This window comes from Xenopus laevis, chromosome 6L (assembly GCF_017654675.1).
Source record: "Xenopus laevis strain J_2021 chromosome 6L, Xenopus_laevis_v10.1, whole genome shotgun sequence".
Classification (NCBI taxonomy): domain Eukaryota; kingdom Metazoa; phylum Chordata; class Amphibia; order Anura; family Pipidae; genus Xenopus; species Xenopus laevis.
The window spans coordinates 97,214,298-97,230,364 of NC_054381.1; the positions used below are offsets into that span (position 1 = coordinate 97,214,298).

Here is a 16,067-nt window from a genome sequence, read left to right on the forward strand (position 1 = left end):
GTTAGCTTTAATCTGCTGGCTTGCAACGCAGTCTCGGGAGTCAGAGACAGGAGTTCAGAGAATAGAAACAGCAAGACATATATACAGCTTTCAACAGCGCTATAAAACCAGAGAGCATGTGTAATGAATTTATATTAGAATGTTGCTTAGAGTAACATTTTCTTTCACTAATGTGCAACACCACTTGTGTGTGTCAGCCTCACCTACAAACGTTGTACAGGTCGGACCCAGATCCAGAGTATAATTCACCTAATATCACAAGCAAGGATTTTTTTTTCCCCAGGGGCAAAACCACCCAATCAGAGTCAATTGCCTGACATTCCAGCACCAGCTTGGGAACTCTGTCAAATCTGCATGTAAATGACACTTAAAAGCATAGCATCCAACAAGCTTTTTGTAATAAATAAAACATGGATATGACTCTTCCCTTCTCCCTAGGGACAAAATAGAGAGTAAACAAGTGTTCCCTTGATAATGTGGTTCAAATCCTGTTCAAGTTGTGTTTCTAATGCTGTGCATAAGTATCTCATGATATCTGCATGACATGCCAAACATGGAGTGTATCCCGTCCATATCAGATCACTGGCAGGAGCTGATATTTTGCTACTAGGAAAGCTATGCTGAGCAGGTGGGAAGCACTGCTAGAACAACATTAAAATCCAAAGCAGGCACGGACAGCCTTGTAGCACCTGCACAGTTAGATAACCTTAAGGCCACTGAAAAAACATCTCAGTATGAGAGCTGCAAACCTGAATGTCAGTTATTAGTAGTAAAAAAATACTGCTGTGACCGAAGTCACGCCAGCCTTTATACATTACATTTTTGGCTAACTATATTAAAAATATGTTTTATTTTGCACAGCCTATCTATTTACCTATTTTTTATACTGAGCAATTCCTTTAATGCTAAGAAATGAATGTGATATAGCTACACTCCCCTGAAGGGACATATATGTACCATTTGCAGATAAAATGGTCTGTTTGATATATTTCCATGGTAAATGCTAAGATATCCGGGAAACTAAACATTAAATTGAAACAGCAAAGTAGTTGTTTGGGTCCTGGGCAGAGCCTCCCACTCTCAGGCCTTATGACTGATAGACTGCCCTGCCAGTGACAGTGCTTATATGGCAGATGCACCATATCTGGAATACTTTGCCTGCCAGCAGTCTGCTCACAGGACAAACAGTGCCTACTATGCTTCCACCAATAAAACAGCTTCCACAGACTGTAATGTGCAATGGATACATTTGCAGAGCCCTAGGTCAGATTTACGGCCGTTAGTGAGATTCTTCCCTTTCCCCAGTGCTATGTTTGCCTCATATCAGCCAGTGCGGTGTTGCTATACAGCAGAAAATACAGCTCTTTTAAAGCTTGGGTTGAATGTAATGGAAATATAAAGAAAGAGTAATTATATAGTATCTCTTTAACTCTAGTCTCCTCTGTGGTTTAACAAACCCAGTTTTAGTGAAAGCCTATTTGCAGTCTGTGACTGATATTAAACACATCTTAGCTCTGTAAACACACACGGATGTACACGGTAAATCACATACCTGGAAGTCTGTTCAGATTGACACCCTGAGTGGAGAGACCAATTCCCATATATCTGTTTAGAAATAAATACATGCAGTCATTGTACTAAGAGGTATTTGTGACTCCTGCAAATGCTTATAGTTGGGTTTTATGTTATATTACAACTATGCATATAAAAACCACACCTCACATCATCTATTAAATGTGCTTAACGTTCATAAATTAAAGTGCTTAACGTTCATTTAGCCTGCTAGAACATATATTGGAATGTTTATGTGCAAATGATAATGGAACATCAGATTTATCAGCCATGATATAGCAGTGACATACCCTTCTTCACTTTAACAAACATTATATATTTCATTCACATTGACCGGACTGGAATTGAGCCTAGGAAGGCAAAACTGTTGCAGTAACATCTTACTTATTAAGGTTCTTCCTGTTCACATTAATCCACTTTTGTGGCTTCACGTTTGCTCATCAGAATGCCTTCACTATTGAGCCGAATCATAATTAAAAATGGGCAATTTAAAAAAAAAAAATTATGCCCTGAAAAAAAAATCTACACATGTATCTATACAGCAAAATTTTAAAAAAATAATGTTAAAGCAGCAAAGTTACCCCCCCCCCCCCATCTATGTACAGCTTCAGCCTCTAGGGTATAGGGGAAAGAGGACCCAGAGAGACAATCACGTAGGTCAGCAGGACAGATAGACGGTATGTGCCCTAAACACCATAACTGGTCAGTGGGCTTTACTTTCCCTTTATAATTCAAACTGAGCTACAGACCTCTAGCACTTTGATTTGGTAATAAATTGTATACAAGGAATTTGCTTAACTGAGTGCAGGGACCTTGTTCCCAGTGTAACTGCTGATACTACAAAGCTTGGCACACCAGTCATTTTTTATTTCAGAATCTCTGGATTTTACCACTGAACTCTGTCTGCTATCACCAATATTGGTAGACCCTACATCCTATATCAGAGCTATGCACCAGTTGTCTCAATTTTTGGCACAAAGCAGATTGTGCAGCAGATCTCTAGCATTGGAAAATACCAGCATAATGGATTAGACATTCCCATAAGGGCAGAGACACACGCTCAGATTTGGGGGGATTTAATCGCCCGGCGTTAAAACACCTCTTCTTCGGGGCGACTAATCTCTCTGAACTGCCTCCCGATGGCTAGAATGTTAAATCGCACTCGGAGCAATTCATTTTCCGAAGTCGTCTGAAGTTTCCTCGTGAGGCAACTTTGGAAAACAAAGCACACCAATTGCCATCCCGCCGGCGACTAATCTCCCCAAATCTGAGTGTGTGTCTCTGCCAGTGATTAAGGAGAGCACTTCAAGCAAAACGGCTGTGATTCCATTTATTTATGGTCTACAGTTCATGTTTCGGCCTTTCGCGCCCTTTTTCAAGTGTGAAAGGCCGAAACATGTTGTGTGAACTGTAGTCCATAAATAAATTGAATCACAGCAGTTTTGCTTGAAGTGCTCTCCTTAATCATTGGATTTGAGATTACTTAAGGGATAGCTGTGCCCTGGATAAGGATTGATACACTTGGGCGTGAATTCGTTAAAGGCACAGCGTAAGAACACCCCTTTGGAAGTTGTGTGTCTCTGCCCTAAGGAAGCTAGGGTACCCTTTGAAGTAACTTGTTTTCCAATTTTTTTTTTAAAGGCAAGCAGGAATAAGTGAGCCTTTAGTCTGTGATTACACCTATGGCTATAGTGTTAATTTTTAGGGATGGGCAAATTTGACCCGTTTCGTTTTGCCAAAAATTTGCCGCTGGCGAAATGTCGCAGACGCCCATTAAAGTATATGGGCCTCAAAAAAAATTTGCCCATCCCTATTCATTTTCCCTGCTATGAACGCCCAGTCAGGTTTATTTGTCTCAGTAGGCATTATATAAAGGTAAATAGAAACCCCACTGTAGACAGCCACCTTATGCAATACAGCCACCTTTATTTATTCAACACTCAGTTGTTGCCATACTTGACCTTACATCAGTGTGTATATTAACTATTACACAGTGACGTAACTAGAGGGGGGCGGCCCTGGCGCGGGACGCTCTGCCGGGCCCCCAGCCCCCCTCCGTACACCCGGAACCACCCGGCGTGAGCTGCCGGGGGGGCCCTGAGGGGGTGCGGGCAGTGCCCAATCGCACCCCCTGCTCCCCCAGTAGTTACGCCACTTGTATTACATGTTATCAGTGACCAAGGATTGTGAGAAGTTTTCTTTCTGTCATCAGATGCTCCTTCTCAGCCAGAGAATACAGTAAGCCAGTAAAAGTGACAATAAATTACAAGATCTGCTCAGCTGGACCTGTTTGAACAAATGAATGAAAACAGCAATGCCATGTGTGGCCCCTCATACACTTTCTCTGATAGATCATGCCACAATGGCCCATGTATGGCTGACTTTACTCAGTTAGTAAGCAGCACAAAAAGAAGCAGGTTGGCACCAGTTGTAAGATGCTCCTTTACAGCAGAACAATAGTGCAAACAGGCATAGGGCACAGTATATGGACGTGCCAAGTCACACTAACGGGGCTCTCCTATCCACCAGTTTGGAACTGGCTGCTGCACGTGTCCTAAAATGTTTCTCCATTTTCTACATGATCCACCTTAGATGAAAGAGGTTTCTTGGGAGGACTATTGGTTTACAGAGAAAAATATAAATTATTTTTGTGACATCTGTTTTCTAAAGGACTATATCTATAGTCAAAGTCAAATCAAATGAACATGCTGTAGTCATCCGACTGGCTTTCTTAATTCAGAATTGGCTTTCTGAATTGAAAAAGCCAGTCAGATGACTAACAAAACATCTTCCAGGAAAAAAAGAAAAAATACAGCAAGTCCAGTTATTTTGACTTATTACTAAAGATATGCCATGACCTGGATGAACGAGAACCTTCATAGACACATACCAGAACTAGCGTGACATTCCACTTCTGTAAAATACAAGGCTTTATAAAAAAAATTCATACTACAGGAATATAATGTAAACATATTCTCTTGTATTCATGAAAAAAATGAAATGATTTAAAAAGCTTCATGTCTGCTAAGCTCACCGTTCAGAAATATCCATATATTTTATTATTATTATTTGTACAGCAGTCCAAAACCAAATTTTACAGCACTATAAATAGGCATACTATATATTGCAGGGCCAAAAATAAAGTCCATTATAATAAACTGACCCAATAAAACCATATGCATCAAAATGGGTTTTTACACCTACTTTACAGCTTTGCTGAAGCTAGCCCCACAATGAGAATAGCGTACATGACTATTCAGCCAATGCCAGCTCAAAACAATTACTTGATATAAAAGACCCTAACACTAAGCTTCTTCTACAAATCTGTGTTTTTGGAATTTACACTTCCTGATAAATAGCTGTATGACCTTGGACACAGAAATACCAAACCAAAAATCTTTGGTATAATTTTTGCTAGGTTTATGAACTCCCACAAGCTCTATGACAAAGACAAAACATCATATATGAATGTCACGTGTATTATAAATTATTTGATACCACATATGAACAGGATTACCCAGAGAACACAAAATATCAATAGTGTGTTATATTCTGAACACTTTAGCCCCTGCAAAAAAAAACACAATGAGCTTGTTTTATACACTCCAAAAAACAGTTTGGCAATCTACAGATATATTTAGGAAACAGACTTTCTGGAAATTCAAAATGGGTGTATTTTATTTTCTGCCCCATACCCATGAACAGCAATTCTCAGCTAAACAAAGCAGATTTTATGAAATCAGCCTTTAAAAGAACATTAACACCAAAAAAATTAAGTGTTTTAAAGTAATTAACATATAATATACTGTTAGCATGCACTGTTAAAAGCGGTCTGTTTGCTTCAGAAAAACTACTATAGTTTATATTGATAAAGTTGCTATGTAGCCATTCAAGATGCAAAAAAGGAATAGATTACATAGCTGATAACAGACAAGCCCTGCCCAATACAATGGTGTTTTATCTGTTATACAACCTGTGCGTTTTCTCCTTTTTTCCAGCGTGAATGAATTTGATGGATGTGTATCTTTTTTCAACCTAACTTACTATAAAACTATAGTAGTCTTTCTGAAGCAAACACACCAGTTTTACCAGTGCAGAGAAACGGTACATTATATTTTAATTACTTTGATACACTTTCAGTGTTTGGTGTTACTGTTGCCCACTAACCGATTCTACAGTCAATTTGATAGCATTTTGTGATATACAAAACTGCATATAATGACAAGGTTTGTGCTAATGCCACATAAAAAGTATATGCGGTACTACTCAAAGAATAAGTGATAAGTCAAAAATCGAAATTTTAAATTAATTATGGAGGATTTACTCACAGTTCACCCCAGCCCCAAGGTGCAAGTCCAAAACAATATTCCAAAAAAGATGTGACGACCTCCAATAATAAAGAAGCAGTTAATTAAAAAATTAGAACATTTTATTAGGACATAAAAACCTAACGCGTTTTGTGTCTATTGGGGCACTTACTCATAGGTTTTTATGTCCTAATAAAATTGTCTAATTTTTTTAATTAACTGCTTCTTTATTAAAACTGCACCCAAATACTTGATGAAACACAAATTATCTGAACACAATAATATGCAAAAAAAAACTGGTATAGTACCAATAGCTAAAAGACACACCAGGTAAATAACATTTAATTCTAGTTTACAAAGCAATGAATGCAATGCAATAAAAATCACTCATTAATATAAAAATTTATCAGACGGTACAATTTGTGGTTATAATATCTGTTCCACTGCAAAAAAACATCATATGAGCAAAACAAGGCAAACCAGAAATAAAGTATGTTGGGTTACTGTAGCAGATCAGAAAGAAGAATGGGGTTCAAGGAGAGATCATATAGTCCCTTCTTGCTCATTCACTAGGGGTTAGGATTAGCTTCAGCAGCGATTGGAGTGGACAGAGAAGAACATTCACAGAACTGCTGTCACTTCAAGCTTTTGCCTACAGACTGTACAAGGTTCTACGTGCTTTGTAAGCAAGGGGTTAAAGTGCACATTAAATCATAATGCCATAGTGGCAGAATGTAACCATCTGAGGCAAGTAGAGAATAAAGTAACATGTGAAGAAGGATGCTAGCCATCAGGGCACTAATCCACAGTAGCCATATGCTCAGTGACAGTAAAATAAGTTTGGAAAATATTCTTATCTTACCAACAAGGATGTGTTTAGAAGTGATATGCATTAAATCCATGATCTCCAGCCTACTGGATCTTTGTTGCAGCCCCAAATTTGATATCAATGCAGTATCAACCATGGATGCAAGAGTTGGCACTGGTAAATAATGGGGGTTAAAACTAGTGAACAAAAAGGCTTTTAAAGTTATAGGTGTAGGATATGCTTGTAAAGGGGCAGTATACACCTAAAATGCCTTTGCTAAAAACAAGCACTACAAATCCATATTTTCCTATTTTTTGCCCCTACCTTATCCAAGTAGCAGCCTTTAAGCAGCTAATTATCAGGGGATTCTCAGAGTTCTGTGGGACAGGAAGCACTAAAGTGAGACTTGGCTCCATATCCTTGTTTAGTGTCAGAAATAACAGAAACCATTGGTATTTCTTTATTAAAATAAATGGGAAAAAGTATGTTCAGCACAAGGCCTATTCATTGAGCTTATGTTGAAAAGGGGAGTATACTGTCACTTTAATCACTCTACTCTTTCATTATGTAGAGAACCGGCAAGCACTCCGGATTCCACTCTTATGGTAAAAACGACTTATTTCAACAGATTAAAACCTGTTAAATCTGTTGAAATAAAAGAAGTTTTTACCATAAGAGTGGAATCCGGAGTGCTTGCCGTTTCTTCTCTACAATTTGAACAGACACCTCCAGCTATGGGTTCGGGGCGATTCACCCGGGCCACTCGACAAGTTGGGTGAGTGCTTTTCCCATCTAATTTCCAGCCAAAAGGTGTTCCATACCTAAGCGGAGGGCCTGGGGTTTATACACCCAGGTCATAGTATTTACAGGGTGAGCGATTTTGTGTTTTGAGACTCATAGATTGCAATTAAATATTAATTCAAGCAGCACCCGTTTAAGTAAAAAAAAGGAAACAGGACAGAGCAGCTTATATTTATGGCTTATATTGCATTACTCTTTGATTATGAGTTACTGTGATCAAAGCTCCCATTCACTGACAGCTGCTTTTCAATTTAGTTGAGTGAGAAACAAGTCAACACCTGTGTCTGTAAGTGGATACACATCAGAACCTGGAAGCCAAAGTCTATGAGCAATTACCATCTATTCACACATGATTTTACACATTTAAAGAGCATGTCCACCGAGAGAGAGAGAGAGAGAGAGAGAGAGAGAGAGAGAGAGAGAGAGAGAGAGAGAGAGAGAGAGAGAGAAAGAGAGCGCGAGTGAGAGAGAGAGAAAGAGAGAGAGAAATAGAGAGAGAGAGAGAGAGCGAGTGAGTGAGAGAGAGAGCGAGTGAGAGAGAGCGCGAGCGAGAGAGAGAGAAAGAGAGAGAGTCCAACCTGTTTGTATGGAATCCTGATGACGGAATGGAAGCCGAAATGGAGCCGAAACATTGAAATAAATCAACAAAGTCCTTGGAGTGCCGTCTTAGGGTAATTGTATTATATATATATATATATATATATATATATATATATATATATATATATATATATATATATATATATATATATATATATATATATATATATAAAGTTCAATATATAAAGTTTAATATATATATATATATATATATATATATTAAATTAAACTGCAACTAAAAGCAGTTATGTCAGTCCTCTTCTATATCAAAAATCAATTGCCTTCCAGCCAACACGCTAGTTCCCACAATGCCCTTTCACTTCCTCCTCTAGGACCTCTAATCAAGGCATCGAAGAAGCTGAAGTGCTAACTGCCAATACAATGTTGCCTTGGTATTAATAGTCAGGGAAAGGAGAGCAGGGCAATACAGAAGACAGATACTGCTTCGAATTTAAATTACATTTACAAGAAACTTTAAAATCACTGACCTTTTTAAAAGCTGTATAATGAAAAGTTGCTAAAAATGTTATTCCTCTTTATACAAAAACAGCTGTCCGGTGAAAATACCCTTTAAGTGAATAGGAAGTGGCTGCTAGAGGAGTTGTGTTGTGTTGGTTGTCCTGCTTGTTTGCAAGATAACCATGGCAATCAGAATTACCAGTGTATAATAACACTTATAAATAAAGACAAAGTATCATACCTACCCATCTCTACCTTTACTTATAATCTTCACTTCAAAGTAAAAGATTCCACAAGCTGCTGGGATTGGGTGTGTTGAGCGCACCGAAGCAGCATCTTTTGACGTTTTCCCATGACCTGCGAAGGAGAAGAAAATAAAAATCCTTATTAAGGCACTGGCATATCACTTTACAAGAAGCAGCTGTGAAAGCGGAGATACTATCCCCATTTAGGTCGAGAGCTGTTTTTCCTCGTACCAAGGTGGTCTCTTCACACGATACTACTTATTTGTACATGTCAAGTCACATGTATTTCATTACAAAAAGACAAACAAAACACCCGTGAGCCATCAAAGCAATACAACATAATATTATTTTAATTCACTTTAAATATACACTTATGCCAAAACTCTTTTGTGTAATTAAAGCAAATAGATACTGCCCCAAGCTGGAATTCTACAAACTCCCTGCTGCTGCTGCACACAGTCTCATACGGATATCCCCCAATATGTAACAGTCTATGCGCCCAGCCACACACAAATGATTATCATTTTGCACTAGAGAATCCTTTGCGGCATTATTTGTTTTAAGGTCACAGAAAACCCACAAAAGGTAAAAAAGGAAATATCACAGACTTTAATAACAGGCATCATCAGTAAAGCTTTTGGTGTGCATTAAAGGAAAGAGAATTAAATACATTAGAGACTTGCTGCTAGCACAGTAACAAAGGCAGCACCTGCATCTGATGCAGAAGAATGCAGTATTAGCTATCCTTCTGTGTTTCATGCAGGCAATGCATTTTTAATGCGCCACCAGCTCTTTGCTAATGTATTTAATATCAGCTTTTGCTGTGCACCAAAAACATGACATGCTGCTGGTGCACTGAAAAATATATATACTCTCATGGGGATTCACCCAAATACATATACAGCTTAGGCATAACCAAGGTCTCTATGAATCCATTGTTTAATAAAACATCCTCCTATATATAATCTTGGCCAAACACGTGAAGGTTATTCTCCTCTCGAGATGCCAGGGTTCCTTTTGGTACAGGACACAAAGTTGCAGAAACAAGGATTTGGTTTCTTTCCCAGTCAGTGATAAGACAAGAGACAGCTCTACTTATTGTACAATTTTAACACAAAAAGACGATACATTCCTGCGTTTTTGTTGACAGTAGAAAGGTCTATTTTTTATATATTGAAAAATACATAAATTAAGTTACCAGTTGTAACAAACACCGCCTGCAAGAATGGGATTCTTTTTACACTAAATGTATCTTTCTGGATCCAGTAGTGGGAAGTAAGGGATTGATTTTATCAGCCAATATAACAAACGACTCCTTATTTTAAATGCATGAGAGCTGGACAACTCATAGGGTGAAGGCTTATGTAGAACTCCTTAGTTATCCTTACAATGGGTTAGAGTGAAAAAAAAAATGTATGCTCTAATGAGCAGGATCCTCTTTATCTCAAGTACCAGCCAGTATTTGTACAGTATGTCATCTATAAGTCTGATACATACATCTATTTATTATACTGCACTGCAGAATATGATGTTACTTTATAAATGTGTGTTAATACAGGTATGGGATCTGTCTGCAAACACGTTATCCAGAAAGCTCCGAATTAAGGAGTGGCAGTCTCCCATAGACTCCAAATAATTCAAATTTTTTACAATAATTTCCTTTTTCTCTGTATTAATCAAATAGTACCTTGTACTTTATCCAAACAAATATATAATTAATCCATATTGGTGGCAACACCAGACTATTTGGTTTATTTAATGTTTACATGATTTTCTAGTAGACTCAAGGTATGAAGATCCAAATTACGGAAAAGATCTATCGGGAAAACTCCAGGTCCAGAGCATTCTGGATAAAAAGTCCCATACCTGGGACATGAATTTATTGGGGGGGGGGTAGAAATTTAACCTTCATAAAATACATTCTTAATGTAATGCATGTGATGTAGGGATTTAGGGCAATTGTAGAATCCTGTAGTATTTACAAAAAAACAAAGAATACTTATAATCAGATGATGCCCACTTGCCTTCACCTGTCTGTGCTCAAAGCCACATCTCTACTGCAGATTGTACAATTATGTTTTCTGCACTAAAAGGGATAAATATCCAGTTAAAAAAAAAAAATCAAAAAGTAGTTCAGTGTCCTCTGAGGCAACTTTCTCACACTCCAAATCATACATTTAGATTAACTGGCACCTGTCCTAATATCCCAACAATAAGGCATGCTAAATTGGGATGAGACAGAGACAAGGGACAGGACCATATCAATGCACTGATGTAGACCCCATCCTACGATAAATATCTGTTACAGGCCAGTTCAAGGCCACACAGACACCATTGACTAAAATCACCTGCACAAGGGGTGATCTTGAAGTGACTAATAGCTCAATGGATGCGAGATTAAAAAAGGAAAATCAGAATTGTTCCACAGCAACTGGGGGTGCACGTGCGGTAGGAATCAGACAAAAGCCAACAACAGTAGTTATCTTCAGCTAATTCTGCAGTTATCTTCAGCTAATTTCAATGCAGTACAGGACAGTTATCCAGAATGCTTGGGACTTGAGGTTTTCCAGACAAGGTCTTTCCGTAATTTGAGATTTTTAATACAGTGAATCATTTCATTATGAAGTAGTCTATGGGAGATGGCCTTTCCATAATTCAGAGGTTTCTGGATAATGGGTTGGTGGATAAGGGATCCTATACCTGTATTAACATGACAGTAACACCAAAAAATTCAAGTGTTTAAAAAGTAATTAAAATCATGTACTTTTGCCCTGCACTGGTAAAACTGATCTGTTTGCTTCAGAAACACTACTATAGTTCATATAAATAAGCTGCTGAGAAGCAATGGTGGAAATAGAAAAAAGGCTATATGGCACAGGTTATATAGTAGATAACACCATTATGTTCTACAGAGCTTATCTGCTGTGTAACTTGAGCCTTTTCTCCTTTGAATGGCTGCCCCCATTGCTATTCAGCAGCTTATTTATATAAACAAAAGTAGTGTTTCTGAAGCAAACACACCAGTTTTACCAGTACAGGGCAACACATTATATTTGATATATCAGTTTAAAACGGTACATCTTTTGATGTTACTGTTCCTTTAACTGGGCTGTTTTTCAATGTTGAAACATATGCAGTGGGCATTTACAAATATTAGTTTTCAGAATGGATATAAATTGTATTTAAAGTTATCAGGTTTAGCATTAGAGAGGCACATGGCATAGTAGGACAGCATGTGATCTAAAGAGAGCAACAGCAGACTTGAGTTCTAGTCAGCGTTTACAGATTAAACTTCATATTCAGGCACTGCAGTCATCTATTTAAGTAGCTCTGCAATAGCTGATGCACGTATAAAATACACAACGCACATACCTCTGACTGCTTTCATGTTATTAATAGCACATTACAAAGAACAGTAAACCAGTCATGGACTTTCTGAGTCAGAATTTTGAGATGGCAGAGGAAAGCCAATAAGTGTTTATAATGATTCAGTCACACCCATGTTCCCTGTTTCTCAATAGTTCCAACTAGAAATCTGCCTTGTGATGTCAAACAAACAGAATTAACAAGTGTCAATTTACAGTTCGGCCAAAATACCAAATGCTGGCAGCGAGCCCCTTGCTCGTATGACGCACTAAATGAGAAACGGCAGTTTCCTTGCACTTATTCTTATTTGGTTGCCTGACAATTTTTCAACACCAGAGCAATCTGTTGATTTTCTATGATTTGGATATCCACAGGTACCATATAATAGGCTTGTGTTGGTACCTGCCAATGTTGCTGCTGGCTTTCTCTAGATACAGAAGTCAAATGCTCCTTCTTGAATGATGGTATAAAGGTAAATTTCTGAAGGCAACAAACAGTGAGGGAGGTAAAATATATTGGTAGAGCTCTATTTTTATATATATATATATATATATATATATATATATATATATATATATATATATGTATATATATATATATATATGTATATATATATATATATATATATATATATATATGTATATATATATATATATATATATATATATGTGTATGTATGTATGTATGTATGTATGTATGTATGTATGTATGTATATGTATATATATATATATATATATATATATATATATATATATATATATATATATATAAAGAGCAAAAAAAGCCAGCACAGCTCGTTTAAAAAGTCTTGTTGCCTGGGTGCTAACAGCAAAATAGTAATGTATATCTGGAAACAGGCGAGCACACACAGGTCTTAATTGAAAAACAAAAGGTGTTTATTAAACAAAAAACTGACGTTTCGGCTAGCACTCTAGCCTTTTTTCTATATTTTTTTTTTGGTACAAAAACAGCAAAACAAAGAAGCGCTAAGAAAATTAACTTGAGAGAAAAAGACTATGGGCACGTCATTAATAACTTAAAGATAACATAAGATTCTGTTTTCTAACAGAAACATAGTCTATTTATAACTAGGATTCATTTCACTACTTTCCAGTAAATGCTCATTAAAATGCATGGGTGTCAATATAAATAAGACAGTACAGATATGTGTACACAAATATGGCTCTCTTTGTAACTAACACAATCTATGACAATGACTCACCTGCTCCGGTAAAATGAAAGGTTATACACAGAGCCTAAAGATATATTACCCTCAGTGGGCAAATGATAACAAATGTAGAATATTTAGTATACCCTAGTATGGGACCTGTTAACCAGAATGCTTGGGACCAGGGTTTTTCCGGATAATCTAGTAAATCATGTAACCGTTAAATAAACCCAATAGTCTGATTTAGCTTCCAATAAGGATTAATTATATCTGAGTTTGGATCAAGTGCAAGGTACTCCATTATTATTACACAGAGAAAGAAAATTGGTTTTTGAACATTTTGATTATTTGGATAAAATGCAGTCTATGGGAGATGACCATTCCGTGATTCAGAGCATTCTGGATAACAGGTTTCCGGAAAACGGATCCCATACCTGTAATAAGATAGCATTTGGGCTAAGCATCTCTCAGATATGGAGAACCTCTTTCATAAAAAGCATGAAAAGCAAAAAGAAAGGTGTTGTTTCAAGGATCCATACAGAGCACTGTAAAGACCCCTATAGCAGAGTGTTTGAATATGCTGAGTATAGATGAACACTGTCCTGCCAACAAGATGATTAGTTACCTGATATATGGGAGAGGAAGACAGAACAAAGGAAGAGAAGAACATGAATGGGCCGTCAGCATAAAAGCAGGAATTAAAATAAACACAAGGCAAGCTACGGTCATCATATATTTTGCTATACAAATGTGCTTTAAGGACAAGGAAAGGTAGCATTAATGGGGGTTACCAAGGTGCTGGGCCCTATTAATTGTAGACTCTTCTAACTGGTCCAAGGTAGTTTATTCTCAATGCGGTACAGACATATTGTTACAGTTTCCCAGCATCCCCTATGCTGCCCCTGTGCAGTAAAGCAATTATTTGCCAATAATTCACACACACGCAGCACATCCCAGGAACACAATAAAACGATAAAATAAAACCTGACAGAAAAAGTATCCTGGGTTGGTTCATTTTTTAAATGAGAGGAGCACCAATGCAGGGCAACAAACGGGCAACTTACCATTGCTGATTATTACCTTTACAAAAGAACCCACATGAGGAGGAGGCATTAACTTTACATTGCATTCTTATATTATTTATGGGCAATGACACAACTTTTCTCAGAGGGGGTGACTGGGTGGAGGGTGCACCTGGTCTGGAGGGGTGAAGAGATTCAGATCACACATTAATGCTCAATAGAGTAATGTCCTCAGTTGTCTGTTCAGGTGGCTGCCACTGGAACATGGTATTTGTACCTGGATAGAGAACTGGCTAAAAGATAGACTACAAAGAGTGGTGGTAAATGGAACATGTTCTAATTGGACCAGTGTTGTTAGTGGAGTACCACAGGGCTCTGTACTAGGTCCCTTGCTTTTCAACTTGTTTATTAATGACCTAGAAAATACTGTTTCTATTTTTGCAGGTGATACTAAATTGTGCAGAACTATAGGTTCCATGCAGGATGCTGCCACTTTTCAGAGTGATTTGTCTAAGTTGGGAAACTGGGCAGCAAACTGGAAAATCAGGTTCAATGTTGATAAATGCAAGGTTATGCACTTTGATGACAAAAATAATATAAATGCAAGTTATACACTAAATGGCAGCGTGTTGGGCGTTTCCTTAAATGAGAAGGATCTTGGGTTTTTTGTAGACAACAAGTTGTCTAATTCTGGGCAGTGTCACTCTGTGGCTACTAAAGCAAATAAAGTTCTGTCTTGCATAAAAAAGGGCATTAACTCAAGGGATGAAAACATAATGATGCCTCTTTATAGGTCCCTGGTAAGGCCTCATCTGGAGTATGCAGTGCAGTTTTGGACTCCAGTCCTTAAGAGGGATATAAATGAGCTGGAGAAAGTGCAGAGACGTGCAACTAAACTGGTTAGAGGGAAGTAAGACATATGATGAGGGTAGACAAGGTTGGGGTTGTTTTCTCTGACAGAAAGGCTCTTGCGAGGGGACATGATTACACTTTACAAGTACATTAGAGGACATTATAGACAAATAGCAGGGGACCTTTTTATTCATAAAGAGGATCACGGTACCAGAGGCCACCCCTTCAGACTAGAAGAAAATAACTTTCATTTGAAGCAACGTAGGTGGTTATTCACAGTGAGGACAGTGAGGTTGTGGAATGCACTGCCGGGTGATGTTGTGATGGCTGATTCAGTTAATGCCTTTAAGAATGGCTTGGATGATTTCTTGGACAGACATAATATCAAAGGCTATTTCCATAGTTAGTATAGATATGGGTATATAGTTACATAGTTACATAGTTAAATTGGGTTGAAAAAAGACAAAGTCCATCAAGTTCAACCCCTCCAAATGAAAACCCATCATCCATACACACACCCCTCCCTACTTTTAATTAAAATTCTATATACCCATACCTATACTATGGGTTGTTATTTATGTGAAAGTATGGAGGGGTGTGTATGGATGCTGGGTTTTCATTTAGAGGAGTAGAACTTGATGGACTTTGTCTTTTTTCAACCCGATTTAACTATGTAACTATGGTTGTTAAAAGGTTACCAGTAAGGCTGCAAAAATTCGTCTGTATCGCTTTAACCATTAGGGCTGGGACACACTGGGCGATTTGGGGAGATTTAGTCGCCTGGCGACTAATCGCCGCGTCTTTCCACGACCAATCTTCCCCGAATGCCTCCCCTCGCTCTGCACCTGGCTAAAATGAAAAATCGC

At 37.8% G+C, this 16,067-nt stretch overlaps 1 protein-coding gene across 1 annotated transcript in view; it reads right to left on the minus strand.

The window, feature by feature from the left end:
* ranbp9.L (RAN binding protein 9 L homeolog) overlaps positions 1–16,067 on the minus strand; it is a 38,715-nt gene that overhangs the window by 15,647 nt on the left and 7,001 nt on the right. Inside the window, exons 2-3 of the mRNA NM_001172176.1 lie at positions 8,793–8,904; positions 1,553–1,605 (exon numbers count right to left, since the gene is read on the minus strand). Of these exons, the coding sequence (NP_001165647.1) occupies positions 1,553–1,605; positions 8,793–8,904 (165 nt within the window). The remainder of the gene's footprint in view (positions 1–1,552; positions 1,606–8,792; positions 8,905–16,067) is intronic.